General features: G+C 41.5%; 1 protein-coding gene across 11 annotated transcripts in view; it reads right to left on the bottom strand.

The window, feature by feature from the left end:
- The window catches only part of GPATCH8 (G-patch domain containing 8), a 59,534-nt gene that overhangs the window by 15,296 nt on the left and 19,565 nt on the right, over positions 1-24,673 (bottom strand). For 3 of the 11 annotated variants that reach the window (XR_005107947.1, XM_037410880.1, XM_037410874.1), the window contains exons 3-6: positions 17,715-17,787; positions 4,927-4,994; positions 4,347-4,433; positions 361-504 (exon numbers count right to left, since the gene is read on the bottom strand). Coding sequence is in view for 10 of the 11 variants with exons in the window: in XM_037410880.1 (XP_037266777.1) it covers positions 361-504; positions 4,347-4,433; positions 4,927-4,994; positions 17,715-17,787 (372 nt within the window). In the remaining variant the exon portion in view is untranslated. Of the gene's footprint in view, positions 1-360; positions 505-4,346; positions 4,434-4,926; positions 9,735-17,714; positions 17,788-19,849; positions 19,868-24,673 lie in introns of all 11 variants that reach the window. The other 8 variants (XM_037410876.1, XM_037410878.1, XM_037410875.1 and 5 more) reach the window with 6 other exon arrangements.

A 24,673-nucleotide genomic window follows, 5' to 3' on the forward strand; every position in this document is an offset into this window, starting at 1 on the left:
TTAAATGTGCACACGTGGCATATCAGTCTCCAAAGTTGTGCTATTTTAGAAGCTGCCAACTGGGAGCCATCCATACCCATGTGTACTGTTCCCAGTTTAACAGCAGTTAATTCCTGCTCATGGGTCATTCAAAACTGGGCTCCTTGACACCAACCATAGGATGGGCTTTCTTCTTTGTTGTTTTGGGGTTTTTTTTTTAAACTGTATGGTGGAGATGAGAATCTTTACCAGTGACACAAACACCTATTCCCGGGTCTATAAGGCAAAGAGATAATCTGGGGAAATTCAGAGTATTAACCACAAACAAGACCGCTGTGATGAATACAAAATTGATGAACTGTGCTATCAACATTGGTTTACCTGCTTGTGAGCATGATCATAAGAGTTTATGTGGTTGTCAAACTCTTGATGCTTTTGATACTGCTTGTCACAGAGTTCACAGTAGAAGTTTGCTCTGAGGTCTTCCAAAGCCTTGGCAATTGCCTTTTCTTTATCAACATAATCCTGCAAAATAACAAAATGTTTCTGTTAAACTTCCTGTAAAACGAACTGAAAGACAATGAACTAGTCCTTTAAGGAAAAATAGTCCTTCAGAAAACCTTAGCATACACTGATGATAATATTTATTAAGCTGACCAGTCTTTGCAAATTAAAAGGTATGAAGGATAACTTCCCCATGCTGCCAACCTAACCTTGACTCAGTTTATTAACATGGAACATAATCTTGTCATTAGCACAAGTATCAGTAAAAGGAGACTGTTTAGAAAAAGAAATCTACCACTGATGGCAGGAAGGCAGTTTTGCAGCTGCAAGAGAAGAAACTGTTGGATTGTCTGAGAGAGAGGTTCAAAGCCTCGAGCTAACACATAAACAAACTGGCAGCTGCCTGCTCACATAAGATACACAATACACGCATCAAACCAAGGAAGATCACTGCTTTCGGAACAGTCTTAGAACTTTAAATGCTGATACTTCCTCCATTTTGAGTGCTAACAGATGTCTGCTTGATCTCAGTCTGTCCGCAATTCAATAAGGAGGAACACTGATCTGCGGCTGGGAAAGCACAGTTCAGAAACCCTGAGCCTAATTCACTGCAGCATAATTTTTCAGTCAGTGAAATCTTCCCAGGAGCAATGCTGTCCATTAAGCTGAGCTCAAATACAGTGATTGCATGGGGAGTGGGTACAGGTAGTTGCCATTTAATACAAAAAAAAAGAAGAAAAAAAAAGGGGGGGCGCATCTTAGAGGCTGCAGACAAGTATTTTTCTTCCTTTATATAATTCAACATTTGCACAGGTGCAAAGCCAAACCTCCAAGCAAAGGTGAGGTGACTAGATTTACAACAGTCAAATCTTCCCCTCATTTGCTATAAACAAAGTAGCAGCTTTTGGATTTGGCAGTGGCAAAAAGCTCTGGGACTTTGGAAATCCCAGTCCCTCAAGTAGCTGTAATGGCTTGAAGTCTGAGTGCCTGGAAGTGAGTGGGCCTGTGCTGTGCTGCTCCGCCAGCCCCATCCCCAGGGCACAGCCGACGCAGACCTGGGGGGGCTCTGAGACACACTGATCTCAAGGCTAAAGCAGTTTCTTCCTCTAGCCAGGTCGTTTCAACTACAATCCCACCAGCAAAATTAATAAAACATCACCGTTCTTTGCAAGAAAGCTGGGGAAGGTTTACCTTAACAAGATGGAAGCACACACTTGCACTGATGCATGCTAAAAGAAAAAAATACAAGCTACAAATGCTGTATTACAAAGTACACTGTACTAACATCAGTATATCTCATACAGCTATTTACTGTATGCATTTCAACTGGAATAAAATTACATAAGAAAAAATAGCCTAACATTTGAGAAAAAGCACTTAAGAGTTTAAGAGTTTCCATCTTCAATACAAACTTATGGGAAATCTCCTTGCGTTAGCAAGAGGAGCTAGCAAACACTTAAGGATATACTATGAAAGCTTTATTCTTTTTATTTAATATCTTGTTTAAGGCAATATGGTTTGTCTCCCAGTTACCACATCAAAATTACATTAAAATAATACTGCTGAGCATGTTTTCCATAATGCAAAAGTAGTGTAAAAAATTCTAGTACCTGAGGGAAGGAAAAATATCTGAAAAATTCTAGTGCTGAAAGATTTTGTTCAGTTTAAAGCACCGTTCACCTTCTAAATAATAATAATAATAAAAAAATCTATTTCAAAGTTCCTGATTCCATCTATTACCAGAGGCCCTTGTTAAAAAGAAGGAAAAAAAAAAAAATCAACAAGATTATCTGAAGCAGGTCCCCAGGAAGAGAAGAAAACAGAGCAGCATGAGATCCACAGAACAATGACATTTAAAGTTCCTCTGAAACCCTGAACAAGCTTCCTGCGCCATGTGCAGGGTTTTTTTCAGAAAGCATCCTGTGGCTAAACAATGAAAACACAGCCATTTGAGTGATCAGAATCTATACAAAAGAAGGGAATTAAAGAACATTTCTCGCTTGCTTTTTGGTTGCAGAGTTATCTGAAATTCCTTTGAGACTCACTGAATGGCTAATCAGGATGCGGCCACAGTTGGCAATTACATAATGGACTCCCGCAGAGCAATGAAAAAAAATTACCCTTGCAGAGATTTTGCAGAGATTAATACAGAAATGCAAGAGCCTAATGATAAAACATGGTCATAAAAACACACTTGAGTCGGGAGAGACAGCTACCGCTTCACAGAGTTCCTGCTGAATAATGGCAGGAAAACAAAACAGTCTCCGAGAGCAACACTCATTCAATTGCGTTTGGAAAGACAACTGCAAAAACCAAGACCTTTACCATAAATCACACTGCAGACCTGAGATAAAACATCATTACATGCAGCTCCAACGAGAGCTCCTACCAACCACCCTGAAAGGCAGAAATCCTTTGTACTTGACAGCTGCTGGCTGAAGATGCCAGCGTGGCAGCTGGGGGGATGCTGCAGGAAGGGATCCAGGCTTTTGGGCTCACGCTGCCCGAGAACCGCCAAGGCCAAACCTCCCCTGTGCAGCCTGTCAGCAGCATGCCACCCAGCAGGACATGGAAAACAACCAGGAGAAACATCTTCAAGGAGAACGTGCACCTGGATGTGGAGGGAACTGTTCAGCACCGGCTGCATAAACCCATTTAAGAGCACACTTGTACTGTGAAGTGTGCCAGAAGAGATCATTAACTTCCTTCAGATCCAAACTAATAATTAGCTTTAGAAGTAATTACAATGGCTTTTATTTTTAAATGAACAAATATACCAGCAATTCACTTACCACACAAGTCAAGGTCTCAACTTAATAATAAAAAAAAAAAAGGAAAGGAGGCTAAAACTTTTTGTAGCTGAATAAACTGCCTGCAGTATTAACTGTTGAACTGGTGGAATGGAATTTTAGATTTGCCATGGTTAGGTTTAATTCTAATAGAATTGAAACTACTTTTCCATTATTCCTCAAAGAATTAAAATGTATGCAAAACTGGCACTTTATTCTAAGGTCTAGGGCTTTTCGTCAGCCCTGGTACTTCTCAAACCTCAGGACAATTAAACAAGCAGGCTTTCCCAAGACTTGACGTATTTTACAGGCTGATAAACAGAAGAGTGGATTAAAGGACTCGCAAAGACCATGCCTCCACAGAGAACCCAGCTAATCCAGGTATGCTCCAATAAGTCATGCTCAATGCCAACAGGATGGCCCATTTTTATCATTATTTAAAAAAGATAAGTCTTTGACTTTAAAAAAACCACACAGATTTCATAAACCCTATGGAAATACAGAATATACATTTTTTATTATTATTATTATTATTTTTTAATGCTGTCTGAGAAATTCATCCAAAGAATCGATTTCTCAGAACTGGAGCAGTGTCCTACCTCTTTAAAGAAAGCAGGATTTATGCAACAGGATCACGTCACTGAGCGAGCAGTAAGCAGTACAACAGAAGATCTACTCCACTTCTAGCTGATAACTGCCCATCGAACATTTGCAATTGCAGATTTTACACGGACAATGTGGCAGGTTCCCTAAAAAAATGTGGCAGCCCTGGGTCTAGGGAAGGAAATGTTCTGCTTACCCTACGACTGTTCTTCCCAGAACAGGAGCAAAGCACAAAGAGAAAGCCCTGCTGCTATCCTGTAGCTGTTAAGCAGCTAAACAAACATCAAGGTTAATTCCAGGAAGTGAATAACCAGTTTGTTAAAATATAAATAATCTCAACAATGACAAAACCACCAAGAATACCTAATTCCTACTGCCATTACCGCAGCCTAATGAGCTCTGTCCTATCAGCACAAACCCTCTTCTGCTCAGCCCACGGGAACTTTGATGTTAATGCCCCTGTTTCAGTACCTTGTATTTCTGCCTCAGCTCCTCGGTGTCTTCTTTCTCCACCTCCAGTACACGCCTCCGCTCAGTGGCATCTTCGGCGTAGTCAAGCTTTTTTAAAAAGAAAAAAAAAAAAAAAAAGAAAAAGAAGAGATGCAATTTGTCCCATAAATACTTTGCACTACTGAGACTGACAGAATGTGTAATTTCAAAAATATGAGGTCTGAAACAGAATCTTTGCATCTTGTACTTCACTTTCCCTGTTTTGTAGTCCCACAGTCCAACCCACATGCAAAACGGCTCGTTAATCCTTCTGAGGTGGAGGCTCCTGGCAGGTCCATCCACTGCAGACAGCAGCCTCAGCTTTGGGGAACAGAAACCACAAAGCCCAGGAATTTCAGATAGCATCCAGACCTCAGAACTCAGGTACCCGTGGGTAAACAGAGTATGGATTTTGAGAAGTGTTTTTCTTACTGCACTGATTTAACAGCGAGGTTTTTACCTTTTGATACACAAATTCTCAGTTTTAAATTTCTTCCCTATCAGCTTCCCAAGAGCCATGCAAGGAGTGACGGGGTGCAGGACGGGAGCCAGATGAGCTTACCTCCATTTCCATCCTCCCCATGCCCATGACATCGTACTTGACGACGATAGGGATGGGATCTGTCCTCCCTGTAAGAGGAACACACAGAGAGGCAGTCAGCGCTTGGTCTGCCACCCCAGCTCGCTTTACACATTGGGTTTGGGTGGTTAGAGATCTTGCCTTGGAGTGCAGAGACCAGAAAGCTACAGTGAACCAAACACAAGCCATTCTCACAGCTTACAGCCAAACCCGCTTCTCAGCTCCAAACCGGTTCCAGGTAAATGCACCTTGAATACTGATAAATGGTATTTTCCGAATATTAACTGGTCACGTAAAATATTCTCGTGGTTAATGTTCAACCGTGACAAGTCCTAGGGCAAGGCTGTTGCCAGGACTTGAGAAATTAACCTTTCCCTCAATGCTTCCACACCAGGTAATGCCTACTCCTCATCTTCCGATACAAGTGAAAAAGCTGTTAGATACATTTTACTGCCCTACCACATTAATAATTGATCAGGACTTTCCTGTAAAAGCCGTGGAAGCCTCCCTCCCGCCAACTTTTGTCCCTTCCCAAGAGTAAGGAAAGCTGACTGAGAAGCGTGGCACAGAAGCCAAACTTCTTTCATCCAAAACGACCGCCTGGTCCAGGCCAGGTGGTCAAGCACCTGCTTCCCCAGCTCCTGCAGAGATGTTCTAGCACTCGCTGTGTCATCTGTAAGCTGTGAAAAGGACTAGTTGCGAAGAAAATTGACTTTGAAACTAATCAAACTATGCTGGAGATTTTTATTTATTTTTTTAAAAAAAACATATCTTTAATCCACTCATAACCAGCCAAACAAAGCAAAATGGGGCAGACAAGCACTTTACTACCACAGCTTTTTTTTTATTATTATTATTATTTTTATTTTTACATCACAACTCGCGCTGTTCGTTGTGATGTAAGCCCACTGAAAAAGTACTTACCTTATCCGGTGCATACCTTGAGTAAAAAAACAGAATGTTTACTTCCCTTATTATTGCTCTTGTTTTGGTGTAAACAACTGTTTTGTTATACACACATACACATATATTATACCTTTGGGCTAAAAGATCTACAGGTTTTAATCATGCCAAAAATATTCCATTGCCATCCACATGCGTAAAACGTTAAAAGTCTTTAAAACTGCCTCAGAAAAACCTGTATAGGCATCAGCTTCTCTCTTCTCCAATATCAGCTTTCTCTGACCCTCAAAAGCAACAGCCCACAGATCTCAGACTGCACCCAGTCCTCAAAAGGAACCTACTCTGGTCAGACTGGTGTCTTTTTAACTCAAAGTACAGAGGCATGTGTTTTTTTCAGAAACAAGTCCATTTAATGAATCGCTTCATGGTTTTGTTTATATGCCCATAAATTTGACAGGCATATATCCACCAAGTCCAAAAACAGTTATCACACTGATCCAAAATGATATTTTGAATTGAGGGTTTTTTTGGATATTTTAAGTGTTCTCCATTTGAAAATGTTTCTCTTACGCCCAATGGTATAATAAAGTAAGCAGTGACTGCAATTTTTAGCAAAAGGACCAAATTAAAGACAGGTTATAAAAATGACTTCCTAAGTGCAATATCACTTTCATAACGTCTCAGCCAGGGATTTACTGGTAAGTGGTGAACCCAAATGGAATGGCTGGCAGTGAGTGCCAACAATTTGGTTTGGTTTTTGGGTGGTTTTTTCCCAAGCTTTTTTCTTTTTGTTTTGGTTTAGGTTTTGGCTTTGGGGGTTTTTTGGGTTTTTTTTTTTTTGTTTGTTTCTCCAGCAATGGAGAACTTTGGATGCAGCCTCATTGCCCTGGTAAACCCCTGTGTACAAACAATGCATCAGTACTTTTGCCTTCTAAGGCAGTCAAAGTTTGTTTGTTTTTTTGTTTTATTTTTTTTTTCAAAATCTATTTGGAAATTGCAGTAGCAAGTGCTAGTGCCCATCGTGTTGGGGAAAAATCAAGTTTGGACAGTATTAGAAATTTATGTTTAAACTGATTTTGGCAGTTCTAACACAAACAGAAACATCCCTTCTTAGCAATAACCTTTAATGAACAAGGATCAGACAAGTGTGCATAAAGAAAGGAAAGGAAAGGAAAATGAAAGACCAAGCAGAAGGATGATGGCTACAACAGAGAAAGTAAGCCTAACATATTGGTGCACTGATGACAAAAGGAGTAATTCAGTCTGAAAATAAAAAATTACCACTGCTAAGTTTACCATCACCACAACAAGTCCAGGATCATAACGCTGTAAAAAAGAAACACCATTTGTTAGGCAGAAACCATTAGGGGCAGAAAATAGGCCGTTTGTAGTAGGCAGGTAGGATGGGTTTTAAAAAAACTAAAACTAATAATAATACGAGGCTTCTTCCTCACCCCTCCACCCCACGACCATGCTTCGCCCTGTGGAATCAGGGAGCGGGTAGGTTTTGAGCAGTTATTTGTTTTCAGAGCTGCAGGTTGAGCTCCTGGTGGACAGCCCAATTTAAAAGAGGCACCGAGGCACATTTCAGCAGGCAGTTTAAAAAGGAAGCAGATCAGGATATTAAGGCAGTTACGAATATTTTGGGTCAAGAGGAGCTCTGCTTTCAGGTAAGAGGAGAATACCGAACGTGAAAAGCAACGCCTTTGTTTTAATCCATCATTTCATTACGAATTAAATACCACGGCAGCCAGCCAGCATGACATCCAGCCCCCAAGTGCTAAGCCTGAGCACCCTGAGCACGTAACGCAGCTACGGGCAGCGGTGCTCAGCCCCAGCACCGAAACCGCGGCTCCATCCCGGTCAGCAGGACACGCTGCCGGGCGGTGGGTCACCAGGGCCGGGGGGCCCTTGCTCGGTGTCCTCCCAAAGCCACTAGGGCTCGGGGAAAGGAACGGGCTGCTGCCAAAGGGCCACCCCTCACCCTGCTGACTGCCAAGCGGGCTGGGTGGAAGATGGAGAACAGCCAAAGGGGAAAAAGGGACTTTGAAAGTTAAGCTCTTTAAGTTCTCCTTTTAAAGAATTTCCTCAAGAAAATTGATTCTAGAGCTGCTGTGCGTGACAACAGGATCTTTACCAGCATGTAAACGCGGTTCTGTGTAGGGCTCCCAGGTTTAGGGTTCCTGCTGACCCTTTTCGGGTACACCACCGTACTTTGAAGGGCAAAACTGAGCTTTAAAGAAAGGGCGAGAATTCCCACGCTTCATGCCACTACGCAGGGTTGCAAGCGGTGCCACATCAACAACTAACCCCCTAGACGGTAAATCATGCAGAACATACAAAGCTGCATCCATGCCCTGTCCCCCTACACCCCAGAAAATTAATTTTTTTCCTGAATCAGATGACAAACTCTTTCCTTTACAGAGTGGTCACATTACACAGGCTACAAACCCCACACCAGAGAGGGTTGTTGTACAGAACATTTCCACAGAAGGGGAAAGCCTCTGCAGAAAGGACAAAACATAAATGTCCAGCAGGATGGGAAAACCAACCAGCTTACGCAAGAGTTGCGCCTTAGAAAATCCTATGTCTTAAAGTAAATTAAGTTTGCAATTATTTCCTTAATTCAGAAACGAAATGAGATTTCAACAAAACTGACCAGATATACTGGGTTCGCCTTCCTCTTCCCAAAGAAATGGGGAAAGCTTTCTCCCAGCTTGTGAAAACCTGCTCACCCCCAAATACGCCCCTACAGCCGCCCCTTTTCCTAGGGGTGTGCAGCTGCAGGCAGCACCTTGCCAGGCACGCCTCTCTAAATTCCCTCCTTTTTAATTGCACAAAGTTATGGGAAATGAGCAAATATTTTGCCAGCAGTGCTGTAAATTAACAAATCTTGAGAAAAGAATTAATCCTAATGCTTCAGGGCTTTAATATCAGACACCAAGTCATGCTGGACACGGAGGATTATCATTTCACAGTTGGCAGCTGCAGGGTGCGTGCTCCATCTCTGGACACTGGGTAGATGCTCCTCTGCTCTTCGAAACAGGACGCTGCACCAGATGGACCTGCCATCTGAGCCCGTCTAGAAATGCTGGCGTTGTCAACACTACCGCACATTTTATCCTTTTTTTTTTTTTTTTAACAGTCAAAACAGAAAACAGTTTTCATCAACGATTTGCAGATTCAGAAGAACTCCTCCCTCCAGCAATATCATGCACTGCAACAAAGAGAAGACATTTCTGGAGGTCTGTTTAATGACAGAGAAAGAACAGGATGCTCCCATTGGGGGGGAAAAAAAAAAAAAAAAAAAAGATGTAGCCTCAAAATTATGTGTTAACTTAATTCAATCAAATTATTTCAGTGTATCGTTTATGCATAGCATATAAGCACCAGAGGGGTATCAGAACAGCCTTATCCTACTCACTATGCTGACAGCTTCACAAGCTTTGTGGGATATAATCCTAGAGGACTGACTGATATCACACTCTTCATTGGAGGAGAATTTCATGAACTAAGCGTCTCGGGAGGATACAAACAACCGAATGTGATCTTGTTGAGCGCGGAGGATTTTTATTTACTCACTATTTTTATACTACAACAGAAAACAAAACCACGGTAAGAGACAACCTTCTAGGAGGTTTTAATGGCTCTTGGAAATGGACTACCACAGAGATTAGAAACACAGCAGCACTGGGGAGATTCACAATCACATCGCTGGATTTGCTCTGGTGGGTAAGTGTCAGTTTGTTCAGTCACCTGCGGCACAAACCCCACTGTAAAGGGCCGTAAAAGGTCAATAGGTGCCTGGAGTCGGCGAGCGACGCTCACAGCGATGCATCCCCAGGGACAGGGCACGATCACCATCCAACTGCGCTGCCTCCGTGAAGCTGCGAGACAGGGAGGTGCCACTGTGGTCACGGATGAGTTTTATTTTCAAAGTTTAGGATTTTGCAAGCTCTCAAAATTTTCATAGGTCTATTGTGCATTTTGATAGCGCAACAGCTGTCCTGCTGAAAATTCAGACTCCTCATTCAGTACATCAAAAGGGGAGAGATGAGGAAATCCACTGATTTTTACTGGTGAACAGTCCCTGGCGGTGCTCCTTGCTGGCTAATAATGACATGACGTTATCAAGCTCATTCTGACTGCTGCAAGAAGCAAACAAAGGCATCCTTTTATCCTGGTTTCTTTTGGGAATTAGATTCGTGAGCTCATCCTCTTTATGTCCGATTTCTGGAAGGGGTCACAAACAATCAGATTCAAAGAAAGTCCAACACATCTATCATCCTCAGCAACAAGCACCAAGTCCCAGTGAGGAGAAACTGTTTTCCAAGTACACAAAAACTGCACCGTGAACTTAATCCTTACTAAGCAGGAGAGAAACGACAAGCAGAAGACAAGTTGCAAACACCCCAATCACAAGGAAAACTTCAAACAGAAGCTCAAAACTTCTTAGACACACAAGCCAAAGGCAACACTTGCAGAAAACCAAGCACAGCTCCCTCAGCTTCTGCAAGGGAAGGCACATAGAGTCTGGGTCAAAAACCATCCCTAACTCAAATGATTATCATTGTCATTAAAGAACAATATGGGATGTTAGAGCAAGAACATAAATCTTGGCTGATCTAGAAAAGAAATCAGAGATAAGAGTCCCTGCCTTCATCTCGGTAAGTGGAGAGGGCTGAAGAGTCCCACCTGATTGAAGGCTACGCTGCAAGAGTGGGGGCAGGTCGTGCCTGGCCATGACTGCTCACCTCCCATGCACTCATCTTTCACAGTTTTATTAAACTGCTTTAACATTATACACACACAAAGGGCAATAAAGCCTGATACTAAGCCAAGATAAGGCCACCTCTGTCACTATAAGCATACGTCACCAAAAGAATAAAGATTTCACCGACTACGCACACTCAAGTAATCCATAAACTTATCACCCACAATCAATGGAAGGATCTTGCACATTCAAAAGCAACCAAGGGGGGAATCACTTCCCCCAGCACAGACCAAGGCATTAAGTAAACCTTCCTTTAGGTCTGCAGTTTTGTGGATTTTGACATGGTAATGAAGATTGGTGTGATGATAACAGGCTTTCAAAGCCACATTACCCAGGTTTTCCAAAGCTAACTTCACATGAAAATGTTAGTCTTAAAGCTACTGCAATGATTTATGCTGCAGGCACCAGCATGGAAACGTTAGTCTATGCCAGAATTCAGGTTCCCGTGAGGACATGTTAAGATACAAGAAGATAAGATTGTGTTCACATCTCTTTCTTGGTAAGACTGCCAAATCATTCCATAAGTAACGAATAAAGACGCTGTTCAACATTTTTAACTTTCCCTTCCAAATTTTCTTGTATTTATTACAAATCTTCAAAACCCAGAAAGAAATATAACATTCCTCGTGGTGTTTTTCTCAGATGCTTATTGTTCCATGTTCTCAAGGCCTGACAAACATCTACTCTGTCTGACTTCATGAGATCAGAGGATTCAACAAATGGAAAAATATATTAATGTCAGCTGTAAGCCATTTGGCAAACTAGTGAGAGCACCAGAATTCAAGACCTCTGGAATTCAAACCCTGAGCCTATTTCTTCAAGCCGCAGCTGCCAAGCGATTCGTAAGCCACCACAGTTGCTCAAGCGGTTGCTCCCCACACATCTGATGAAACCAGCATCTAGAAAACATAGTGTGCATCACCCCCAGCCACCTGACGCTGTCTTGGAATAGTGACTCTTGCTGAGCTTGATCTCACAGATGAGAATTATCACAGAGGAAATATCCGTTCTCTGGCAGCCTGCCTTAGCTACAGGATCACCTCACCTGCAGGCTCCCCTACTCTCTGCACATCTTCTACAGCATTGCTTTCAGACGGTTTTGTTCTCTCACTCTACTCATCCTTTGCATAAGAGGGAAAACAAGAGCTTGTCTGAACAGATTTAGTGAAGAACATGCCAAATAACTGCATTGTAGTATAACTGAAGGGAGGAGAGTGATGACTATATTTATCATCACAGAATTTGCAAGTCAGAACAGAAATCCACTTGTGCTTTTTTTTTTTTACCTTTAAAACCATGCAACAAAAATACAGTTAGATGGGAACAGAATTCTAGCATTTCCTACCAAATTTGATATACCTGACTTTGCTACCTTGTTAGATAATTTATATGCTCATGAAAGGAGAAAGTAAACCCAAAGTTGTGTTACGCATATTTGTAACTGCCACTCTCTGTGTCATCAGTACACGCCGTGAGTTTGCAGCATACCTTGATCAACAGGAACAGCACCATCTTGACAATTTCTGAAAGGTTTATTGTTTTTAGCTTAAGGGGAAGAGAACAAGCATGCAGGAAAAGGTTCACAGCTTTATGTGGCACTGCCAGGAGCTCCTGTTACACTGAACGTGGCTCTGACTGCAGGCAGCCTGCCTCCTCCACAGCAGCATCACATTAGTATTGCTGCTCTCCAGGAAGATTCAACCAGCCCTTCAGAACAGTTATGCTGAAATTATGCCAAAACTTTGCTAAAAACATAAGCAAACACAAAGGAAATTATTACTAAATAGGAAGAAGAATCAGGGGACAGAAGGCATTTCTCTTGGACCAAAGGCCACAGGTAAAGCTACTGCTACTTCAACTAACTGCCCCAGAAGGGACCTCCCTTTTTTAAACATAGCCACATGCAGCTTCTGTTCTCTGAAAAACAAGATAAACCAAGTACCATTACAAAACAGCATCACACAAAGCATTGCCATCCACTTTGGAACCTCACTTAGTTTCACACTGAGCTACATTTTCATCACAACAACCATCAAGCGATAAAAGAGCTGCCTTAGTCCCCTGCAGACAACCAAGAAGCAAACCTTACACGTGAAGTTTCAAGGCTCAATTCTAGCTCTACACTAAAGCCCCGTATTATCTAAACGATTTGATTCAACAACATAAAACATTTAAGAGTAGCTATGCCATGACAAAAACGTATGTTATCTGTTGCCATAGCAAAACACTACATTCTGATTCACCTTTCAGAGATACCACACAAAAAAAAGAATAATCCCAGTCTTGGGAATATTGTGGGACTGTCAATTAAATCAATGTTTTCACATGTATCAAATTAATCATACACTACACACAGTCTGTGGTACAGGGAAACCTAACACAACTGCTTTTTTTACAGGTGTTGGAGCAGTTTTTACAGCATCAAGGTTGCAGTCAAGCAAGCACGTTTCCTTAAGAGAGCACTTTAAAGAAGCAAATCTAGAACAGTGTGTTGAGTAAGTACAGTTATTACCCAGTGCTGACCCACAGGGCAACTAGCTAAGCGTGAACTAGACCTGTCCACCAAAGCTGGTCAATCCTTGCTCAGAGTCCCTTCTATATGGCCAGTAAACACCAGGCAAACCTTCCCTCCTGACTGGTCTACACTCTGCAAACTGCCTCTATCTGCAGCAAACCACCCCGCAGAGCTGCCCACCCCGCTCCCCTCCACAGCGCCTGCTATGACAGAGGGACCAGCAGTATAACCGTGAGAACAGAGGGGGATGGCTATGAATTAACTCAGCAATACCAGAGGTGGGGGCATTCACCAGCCTTTAAAATCTGCCTGCTTGCTCCTAGCTATCAGGTCTACCCTGTCCACATACACGCTACAGGCCTGCCCTCATCCCAGCCAGCCACCTAATCCTTTGGGCACGACTCCCCAAATGAGCTATGTGACCGATTCAAGAGAGCCAAATTAAAACATTAGCCCATCTGAAATGCTAGATCATTTCACTATGCCCTACACAATATCCTCTCTCCAAGTGCATCAAGTGAAGTCACATATTACTGCATTTTCTGACAAAGCAAGTAAATAGCCTTTGTCTTTCCTAAGGATAGCGTTCACCACCTAAGGATAGTGTTCAGTTTTCCCTAGTCTAATGAAATGAGACTGTTTTAGTCTTGCACCTACACCTCTAGAGTACTACAACCTCATATTAAATACAGAAGTCCAAAAAAAACAACCAGAAGTTTTCAGCACTTTACTTTTTTAAACAAGACTTGTCAAAAATTTGAACACACAGGGAAAATGTGAAGAGCTTATAAAAATATTTTCAAAAGTATGATTAAAATCATACCACTTCTGCGTGTCAATCTCTCAATGCTTTTCATAATAATACTTTAACTTAATATGAAATACTTATTCCAAGAGAAATCATTAGAGTATTTGACTGCAAGATTTCACTCAGCCCTCTCATTCCCCTTCTGACTTACATAACTCCGATTTATTCACAATCCTCGCTCTCATTTAGCACAGGACTTCACATGAAGGTCAGCCAGGGTTTTTAACCACATCTTTTGCTAGTTTTATTTTTTCAGTAGAACACAGAATTCTACGTTATCAATTACAAGTGTTCCCCCTCAAAGAGAAAACAGTCCACAGTCACAATTTTGTTATTTGTTAGAGCACAACCACCACACAATCTCTATAGAAAAGTGGTTCCCCAAGCAATACTTCCCAAATTAAAAAAGATCCCTGTCAGCTGGCAACCCCCTCTTCTGCTTTTTCATATTCATTGGCTGTTAGCAAGTCAAAGCATCGTCTCCCAATATAACACAAGTTGTTTGTGGAAAAAAAAAATGTGAAAAAACATCAGGAGAAGAGATGAGCAGAGGAATGACTCTGCTGAATTCATTACGAGCTTCTCCGAACCTGTATTCTAGCACCTGCATGGCCAGAGACAACAGCACTATCCCCCTGTCTGATACCCTACTCAATCTGCATCTAAAAGAAAAAAAAAAAAAAAAAAAGATGCAGACGTGTTAGCAGTTAGGACACAGCTTCTCTTACGACAGTTACATCACCAAGGACATGGATCACTTGCTCCCTTATCCAGTGCGATTCTTCCACCAGCTACAACAGTTAACAAGACTTATACCACCATAAGGAGCTGCCCCAGTAGGCACAAAACTACTCTGCTTCTGAGATTCTGCAGAATGAACCAATCTGGCGGGTACCTTTGTACTACAACGGCAGATTTTTACCACCAGCAATTGGCAAATGTGAATTTTAGGCTACTCCAGCTACCATTCAGAGAATCACTTCAGCATTCTCACCGCGGGATTATATCCGCAGTGGGTAGTTAACGTGAAGGAAGCCATCACAACAGTACAGTCTTCCAGTGTGAGGTTCTTCTTGAACAACAACATAACGACCTTACTAGAAAAAATAAGCATTTATGACTGGCAAGTACAATGTAGCAAAACTTTTAGATTCACCAAAACTGAAGAGGGAGCCCCAGTGCAGATGAACATCTACAATTAAAAACTACATAATAAAAATAAGCACACATCAACTTCCCTTTAAACTCACCTGCATGGGAAAAAAGGTAAATATAGTAAGTCCATATACGTAAGTCAAAATGTAGGGGTTTGAGGGTTTGCTGTAAAGGTCTTCTGCAGTAGGTCAGATACCATATCCACAGCTAAAGGCTACTTGAAGCGGTTCTGCTTTTGCCATACCTCTTAACCATAAGCTGTTTAAGATTTTAGGCTCAAGCACAGCACAAAGCAAGCAGAGTTAACAATACATATGCTCTGCATTTGCTATTCTTGCATCTCTAGAAATCTCTCCTGGTCTTTTCTGAGCAAGAAGGGAGCGTGGAAGAGGGGAAGAACTTTTTTGTTTTGCTCTACCATTCTCAGTGCACACCAAGCAACTTCACTCTTCAAACTCCTAGAATAAGTTTAAAATTGGATGCAAATATTTCCTTCCTGGCAGTTTATATTTGTATTTTGGGATGATTTAAGATTCATGTAAAAAGGTCACTGGATAATGAATTAAACACTCCCAACATGATCACCATCAATGCCACAGGCAACAGCACAGGCTGTAGCGGCTCATAACTAAGAAGGAGCACCCTCGGTGTCTTTATGTCGAGCAGAAGGGGAGCAGCAGCCCTCCTCTGCACCCTCTGCCTCCGCAGCACCGCAGCTGGAGAGGCTAGCTGGCTGTCAAGATGGACAGGACACTGCTTTCCTTCCAAAAGGTGAAGGCACTACAATTCCTGCACGCTCTCCAAAGCATGCATTAGGAAGGTGTCAGACCAGGGTTAAACTAGACAGGCTATTTCTACTCCTACATTTCTATTAAATTGCAGGAGGCGCAGGAAAACCCTCATAGCCCATAGCCATGATTTGTCTGTAGCTTCCAGGCAGTTCAAATCACCAGAGCTTCAATAATATTGGAGTAAGAGATATGGTACAGATTCAATGCTTCGAAATGCACAGTGAGAAAAAAAATCTACATCTGGACAAGTATCAAAATGCAAAAATGGGCAGCCCTGGCTCTCCCATCCTCAGGACACAGTGACACCAGCCTCCTGCCCCAAACAAGGCTGTACAGTCATCTGCTGTTTACTCCATCACGTCAGTGCCTGCAACACTGTGCAGCACAGGGCCCCTCAGGGCTGTGCTTTTGAATCTGGCTGGAGCCAGGAGAAGGCTTTAGCTTCTTTCAAGTCTCCATGTTTCCACACTGGTGACGCACAGAACAATACAGGGCACCCAAAAGAGAAAACAGACCAAATTACACATCCAGTGAACGCCATGCCAAAGCAGAAGCCCAAGAGGTGACAATTTACAACCACGTCCTGAGCTTTGGCACCAGCGCGGGACACAAAAGGACTGCAAGAGTGCCATGCATTAACCAGAGGATTTCAAATGAAACCGTGTTAGAGGAAGCAAGAAGCATTAACCACCAACGCAGTCCTGCCTGAGAAGTTAGAGTGCCTTAGTCCAAGAGATTAATACGCATTCCCCGAGTTCGGAGAACTCATTACCTCTCAACAGTCATCCAGAGCACAGAAATACTTATCTCTCTAATGGGCTCACTGTAGGGGCATGGAAGTCCAATTACAAGCTCCCAGGTCTTCAGACTAAGGGTATGGGAACACGAGTAAGTTACTCTGAGGAATTCAGGGTACACCTGAGTTTCAAATACTTCAGGAGGTTTCTACAGAAGCCACCCAGGCACACAGTCTCGTGCCTGCGGTAAATACCGAGCACCTTACTCGCAGCATCCCAGGCAGACACTGTATACACAGGCAGTTTCTAGAGAGTAACTGATTGGAAGCACTACCTTCAGTTTTTCCCAACGTGGCTGTGTGCTTTCACCCTGGCTAGAGCCTCGGCAGAACAGGAACTTCTGGCCAGGGGAACGGCTAAAGCCACCCACCTGAACTGGGCAGCACTGGCTCAATTCACATCATGGGATTTAGTGTCACGGGAAGACTTCAGGCTCAAGACAGCATGAGGACTAGGTGCATTAGTTCAGCTAGCGCTACAGTGTCTCAAGATTTGCTAAATCCTTGACAAGGATTGCTGGTGAACAGAAGTCAAACCCGTGAAAGCCCTCTGGAGAAACTAGAAGTGAGCCTCTCCCATCCGTGAGAACCTTTGCCACCACTTTCAAGTCTTCAGTGGGCCCTTTTACTCGCCTTCTAATGGCTTCTGACACCACTGTGAAACATGCACACAGATAATCGTAACTAGCTTGTATTTTTAATTCTTTTAATATCCAGCCAGCAGAATATCATTACAGAAGCTGCACAACTACCTGTTAGTAAGTAGGCAGTTAATTCACCTCCCTCCCAAAAGGCCAAACATGGTGATTCTTACATGTACATGACACACACACATCATGTCTAACCTGTACCAGTAAGCGAGGCAGCAGCTTCCACTTGCAAATTGCTAAATAGGAAACTCAACAGTGCATTTGTTTGGATATATTAATAATGGAAAGAAAATCTAATCTAGGAATAAAAAGCAGAAATAATTTTGTTAAAGACTGAAGCTGGTGTTGAATGTTTCAGACACAAGCTACTGGACTTACCCTGCAGTGACTTTCCCAATCCCTGGCCCAGCTTCCACCCATGTTTCTGGAGTAAGCGGTGTCCAATATTATCCTGACAGACAGAACAGAGAAAACAAACCAAAAATATTCCAATAATATATTCTTCCCTTCCCACTGACATTTAAACATGTGATGAGCAAGAGATTTTCTACATATATATGCATGCAAAAAAATGCTACTGAAAAGGCAATATATGCCCAATAAAAGGGAAAGACAAATGTCAAAAATTGCTGGCTAGAATTTTTCCAAGGGGATGGGGTATTAGGGACGGTCACTTTCTGATGGTGTGCTGGGCAACTTTTGTGCATCACGTTTAAAATAAAAAAATAAAAAAGCAATGTGGGAGAAAATAAAGGTACCAATAAAAATTGACAGTAAAAAGCATAAAATCAAGCTATTTATACAATCATATCCATCACCTAGACAGCACCACTTAAGATTTTTTTGTAAAGAAAATCTACAATGTGTTTAGTCATTTTGTTTGTGTGTCAGGCTTTTATAATACTGAGTAAGTTGTAAGTGCAAGACTGCCCCACCACTAGAAACCAAAACACAATCATAGCAAAATCCAGGCTAGACTTGATTGGGTTTTTTTTTATATATGTAATATATATATATAAACTAGCATGCAGCCAATATTAAACTGAAAAAACAGTGAGGTTAGTAAAACAAAAAAAAAATAAAATCAATTAAATAAAATGAGCTCAAGCACAGACTGGGTGATGCATTTCACATGTAAACTAACAAAAATACTAAGATGTTAGAATGAAACAGGCCTAGCAATAAGTTAACAGCAAGGAACCATTAGTGCATGTAGGGGAAACAATAAGCATAATGTCTCATCTTCCTAAAAAAGATGCTATTTTGGAATAAGTGGAAAAGTACTGACGCAGCAATTAAGTGTCAGCTTTTGAAAATAGGGCTGAGCAGGGCTTTGCATGGAAGTCATTATGTTTTTATGCAAGATTTCTTCCCCCAGACAAAGAACAAGAGTGCTAACGGCACCCTTGCAACCATCTGAAGCTGATCGTTTATCCCTTACTGATCAGTTTACCCATTTACGAGCAGTGACCAACTGTCAAATCCTCAAAGAAGGCCTCTCTAGTTAGGTCTGTGTTCACCTTCTAATAATAAAAAATAAAAATTAGGTATGTATTTGTTGATTATTAGTTGTCATAAGGCAAACCACAACTCAAGATACCACAGAAATATCCTGAATTATAACAGGCTGTGAATCTGTAACATTGGGTGGTACATGGAATCTTAAAAAAAAGTGAAATAAAAAGATATATATGCTGCAAATTTCTTTAATTAAATAACCAAGTTGTCAACAGAAATCAGGATAGCAGTGGTTTTTTCACTCACTCCACACTGAAGAAAATGACCACACAGTTTGCAGAACTTTGGTGAATCAGCTTGAAATACACAATCTTCCCAAAAGATATTGGCTGCATGGATACATTCTTCCTCAAAAAGATTCTAGCAAGTATAAATTTAATTTTGTTTTCTGATATACCACTAAAGCAAGACATTTTGCCTTGGTGTATTCTTCAAGGCAAGAGTGTACATCTTTCCCACACTACCCACTCTCCCCCAGGACATAATTAGGGCTACATGGAAAAAAAAAAAAGTAAGGAAATGTCTGCTTATAAAAGCTTCCATCTGTGTATGCAAAAAAAGGAAAAATTAACAGATACGGATTCCAGTCACAAAGACCATGGAGAAGACTACCTGTTCGGAAGCATAGGAAAACTTACCTGCAAGCATATCTGCTGCAGACCGTTTCTCTAACGGCCTCAACAACTGCACAGTCCTTCATGCAAAAGGGGCCCGAATTTTGAAGGTTTTGTGGCTACCACGCTAATTGTTCTACCATTAGCATTGCCAACGGTGTCTGACAAAGGATTATTGAATCGGATTTTAAAAGCCGGTGCTGACAAAAATGGCTGCATTTTCAAAAAGAGGACAAGGAGTACTTTGCAATCTTTTGCTAAGTGGAGATGAGACATTGTGCTGACTGTGTTGTGTTATGAATGCACTAAAATAAAGACAGATGAAGCAGTATGCTATTTCCAAAAGCAGTGCAAGTGGAGTGAAAGCATTTCCATACGAACCTGGCTTTAAAAACTGGGCTGTCAAAAGAACAGTTAAATGTAACACAAAGTAAGAAACTGTCCAATCACTAATGGTAGTTTTTCTTTTGCTTTGTTTTCAATTCACTGCTTGCAAGTAATGTATTTATTAAAGAAGAGTGAAAGCATAAAATAAATTCAACAAGTCAAGACCAGCTGGGAGATTCAAGAGCGGTGTGTTGTGACTGACACAGTGAAGGGGTAAACAAATGTTAAAGGGAAAAAAGAAAAATTTAGAAGGGTTATACACATTAGCACCACTTTTACAAAACCACTCAAGAGGATGGTCGCAAGTTGTTTGACAAATTGGAATTATGCCTGAATATTATCCTGTCTCAGTTCCCAGGAAGGGGGTGGTTTCCCCCCCTCCCCGATCGGTTCCATGTTTGCTTAAGCAGTGAAACTACTTCCAGTTTTAAATATTACTGAATTGAAATGGAGCATCTTCTGATTCAGTCAATAGGGAGAACAACTCTAAGAGTTTAATATTAACATCTGAGCTGGGACCTAGTCATTGGTCTGCTCATATCTAGCCACGTTTGACCTTCTTCCTCCATATATTTCACATCACTACCACAAACCTCTCGGAGGCAGACTGGCAGGACTGCTCTTCAGCATAAATACTGCCCTAAAAATTAAATCATGGAAGGCCAGGCTTGCTAGGCTCCCACATGACAACCAAACCAAAATCTGACACAGGGCAGCAAATGTTGCAACAGCTGGTAACTTTTTTTTAAATTGCATTTTTAAGTGAGAGTTCTGTAAAAGTGTGGACTCTTTCACATAGAAACGTCTGTCTTTTTTTTTAACACCAAACTTCCTGTCAATGTCAAGAACTGTCATTCCTTTTGACTAAACTATCCTCACATAGCAACTTTCCTACAGGAAGAGCTGCAGCAATCTATACCACCAGCAGCCCAGCAAGAAAATCCCCCCATTTCTCAGCGGAGAGCTGGCACAAGTCTCCTCACTTTCTTACACTATCGTTTTGGAGCTCCTTGTGTTACAACCGCACAAAAATTATTGAGGCAGCCAAAATTAACTCTCCCCACAGGTGTCTGAGTGAGCAAGTGAGCTCTCATTTACCGTCCAAACTACTCACAACAGCAGCACTATCTGTCTGGGCACTCAGTCATGGAGACAATACTGGACACCAGATTGCAGGGTGCTCAGCTAAGACAGAGCGGATCAGCAGGCTCTTGATGGAACAATTTACACCTCCTGGCATTACTCTCACCACTCTGGAGCTGTTTAGTAGTGATAATTTCTATTTACAGATGGAGAACTTTGCATTACAGATGAAGCATAACTTTTTCAAAAGCATGTACAAAATGTAAAGGTCTTGACTTCACCAAACCTTCACGGGAGTTGGCTAAGCTACTTTGGAAAAAAATCTCATCCAAAGTGACCTTCTCCAACAGCATTCCCCATCCTGTGCCCTTGATTGCTTTCCATGGGTATCAGTGATTCCTGATCAGGATATCCCCAGCACAAATTTCTGACAAAATTCCTGGCCAATAGAAAAAAAAAAAATATGTATATAATGAAAAGATGCATACAAGAACTGAAAGGTTTGATGATGTTGTAGGTGGGATATAATCCACAGTCAGTGGATTGAGCTGCATTACAGAGAAACCAAAACACTTGTTTTGCCTAATACAGGTTTTCTGTTTTCCCCACGCCACCCCACGTATCGTGTTCACGTCCTTCATCTCTCTGCATCAGCAGGAACCATACATCTCTTGAGTGGATTGTAAACTGTGCTGACTGTGTATTGAGGGATCTATAAGCAAGGATCGGATGCTACTGGGTGAACCCATGCAAACAAGAGGTTGAAAAGATTCCCAAAACAAAACCTATAGCTCACTACAGATGACACAATGAAGACTAGAGAGAAAAGCCAAATAGTAATGCTACACCATTCAGCTTCAAGAAGCACATTATTTATAGCGCTGTCCACATATGGCTACTGCTAAATGTCAAATCAGCAGCCTCATCAAATTACACTTTGGAACTAGTGGAGTCCACAGATCTGTACAGATATACAGTGCGACAAAACCCAGCTTCAGCTCGTACAGTCGTCTACGATAGCCTGTGATCATCAAACAGCTACCAACTGAAGCCTGAAACCTTCTGTAGTTCAAGGACCTCCTTGTGTAACTCAGCAGAATTAGAGAGAGGAGGGGGAAAAGGACATTTGTTAGTTATGACAAGGACAAACTAACAAGCTCCAGAATAAGTGGGTGATACGCAGTCTGGCCTCCAACCTGCAACAGCGACAGCTTGGTTTGACTCCCTGACACTCTGTGTGCTGCCTGCACAGGGAGAGGGCTGCCTTCTCATGTAGGCTCTAAGGGTACATTGCTACCTCCTACTTGATCTGTACTGCTGGGACAAAGAAAACCATAAATTCACAGCAACAAGATTCAGTAAACAAGTAGAAATAAGGAATTAATCTGAAGAAAATCTGGATTCCATTAAAGCTGCAATACTTTTTGACTTCCCGTCCGAGCACCTGAACTCAGTGCACTTAAAATATTTTAAAACAAATGCATGCAGCATCTTGATTTTAAAAAAGGGTTCAGTGCTCTGATTCTTCAAGGACACCAGACACCAGTTCCACTGTTATGAACAGGCAGTGTAAATGCCGCATCTTTCAAACCAGAACAAAAAAAATTGTTACTTGTGGGGGGAAAAGAGATAAATAAAAATCAGTATTTGCAGCTATGAAGAGTCCATTGATATGAAATATTTTCTTCAATTTAGTAATGGAAAATAGCTGGCTTCTCATCTAGGCTACGTACATCCACTAGGCTCATGACAGCTCTATTTTCCATAAATGTACTTTGGTTATAGTCGCATGTTTCAGTCCAGACATCTTTGGCCTAAACAAGCTGTACAAAGCAGGATTTCCACAGGAATGAAAATACTAGTGTGCTAATTGAGGACACATTTCAACGTTGTAATGATCTGTAGACTCCCAAACCTATTTTTCCAGCCACCTTTGAGTTGCATGCTGTAGCAGTACAGTCAGCACCTCTCAACAGATAATGCTGCAGAGATGGATCTCACTTCAGCAGTGATTGTCAAACATACACTTCAAGTGAAACCTTTTGCCCCCTGGGATTTCCAAATGCAAGCTGCCTTTAGTCTTTAAAGCATTTTCATATTACTAAGATGATGTGAGAAGCTGCAAGAAGGAATATACTTAATCCAGTCTTTGGTCTGTAGAATAACCAAGTTTTAAACTTTTAACTGGGAAGTGCTTTGATCTGCCTTTGTTATAAACACCCTTCCTCGCACAAAGACATTTGTCATCCGAACTATTTCCATAATGTGAAGCAAAGGCTCTTACTCATTACTCCGAGCAGATTCCTTTTTAAAGGTCAGTTGAATGGCTAACAGAGAACTGGTTAAGGATTATAAAACAATTTGTTAAATTGCAAATATTTAGTTGTGTGGTGCTCGCAAATTACAGATTTGCCTTTACTCCCTCCCTTTCAATTTCAGTTCAAGGATGTTGTTCAAGTCCACTTCTGGGTGAGCAAACAGCATAAAATACAAAGCAGCAGAAAAAACACTATGAGCACCCCTTTCCAAGTGAAAAATCTTGCAGGTGAGGTACACCACTAAACTCTGACAAGAAAACTGTCCCTTCTTTTAGTGTGTGTAATTTGCCAGTTTAATAAGCACGTAAGCCATTAACAGCATGGAAGCAAAATCACACACAGGTGTCAGGAAACTTTATGAAATTATTTGTTTCCTAGATACAGAATTTAAGAATCTACGATGTATTTCATCAAGACCACCTGAAGATTAGCCTTAAGAGTGACCAGGTTGTTTCTGACACCAAGTTTGTTCACAAGACCAAAACAATCCCCCACGCAGCAATCAGTGTGTTTACATTCTGGGACTAGCACATTAAGTCAGCTCAAGTGTGCTCTGATATACAAAGCACAGCTGATGTGACCATGCAGAACATTTATTTACTCAGTTCTGCAACTCCTTCCAAACATTTAGTGTCCCAGGTTAGGGGTCTTACACCTCATACACTTGTTTCTCTTACCACAGACAAAAGAAGAGTGAAAAACTGGATTTTAAAGCAAGAACAATTTGAGACCATTCTCTTCTCCTCTCCATCAAACTGTTTTCATATTTAACCATTAGGCTGAACTGTACATATTAAAACCTACCAAAAAGTTGTAAAGATGAATAATGTCCCAATATTTGGATGGTGATATATATATATATGAATAAAACATTTAAACCATAATTGAATTTAATTTTACTGCTGCAGTCCAACATGACTAACAGCAACAGTATTGCATCTGCAGATGATCCAAGTTGCACCATAAGTCTGTGCGCCTGTGTTGTTGCGTCCAATATACTCGTTCACGTTGTACATACTTCTGTAGGCATCACTCCCTTCAGAACACCGGAGAGATTTAATCTGTGACCCCTTCTACTCCTCTGTTTGGGAAAATACTTTTAGAAATCAGGTAACCAGTCTAGTTTCTGAGTAGTATTTGAATTATTTTGAAATGCTGATTTCCAGCGTGGCACAGAATAGGCTACCAACAAGTATTTCCCATTACATTTACATAAGGAAACAAGCTTGGCATTTTAATTAAAATCCCCATATCACAACATAAGATTGAAGTATTCACGAGAACATTGAATACGAATTCCCATCTCTGCAGCATTATCTCATGCGTCATCAATTACTGCCATGCCTAAATCTAGCATCATGCCAGCACATTAAGACAGTAGGTACTATATGCAGTGTTCACTGGACCAGAAGAACAG

The sequence above is a fragment of the Falco rusticolus genome, chromosome 18 (genome assembly GCF_015220075.1).
Source record: "Falco rusticolus isolate bFalRus1 chromosome 18, bFalRus1.pri, whole genome shotgun sequence".
Classification (NCBI taxonomy): Eukaryota; Metazoa; Chordata; class Aves; order Falconiformes; family Falconidae; genus Falco; species Falco rusticolus.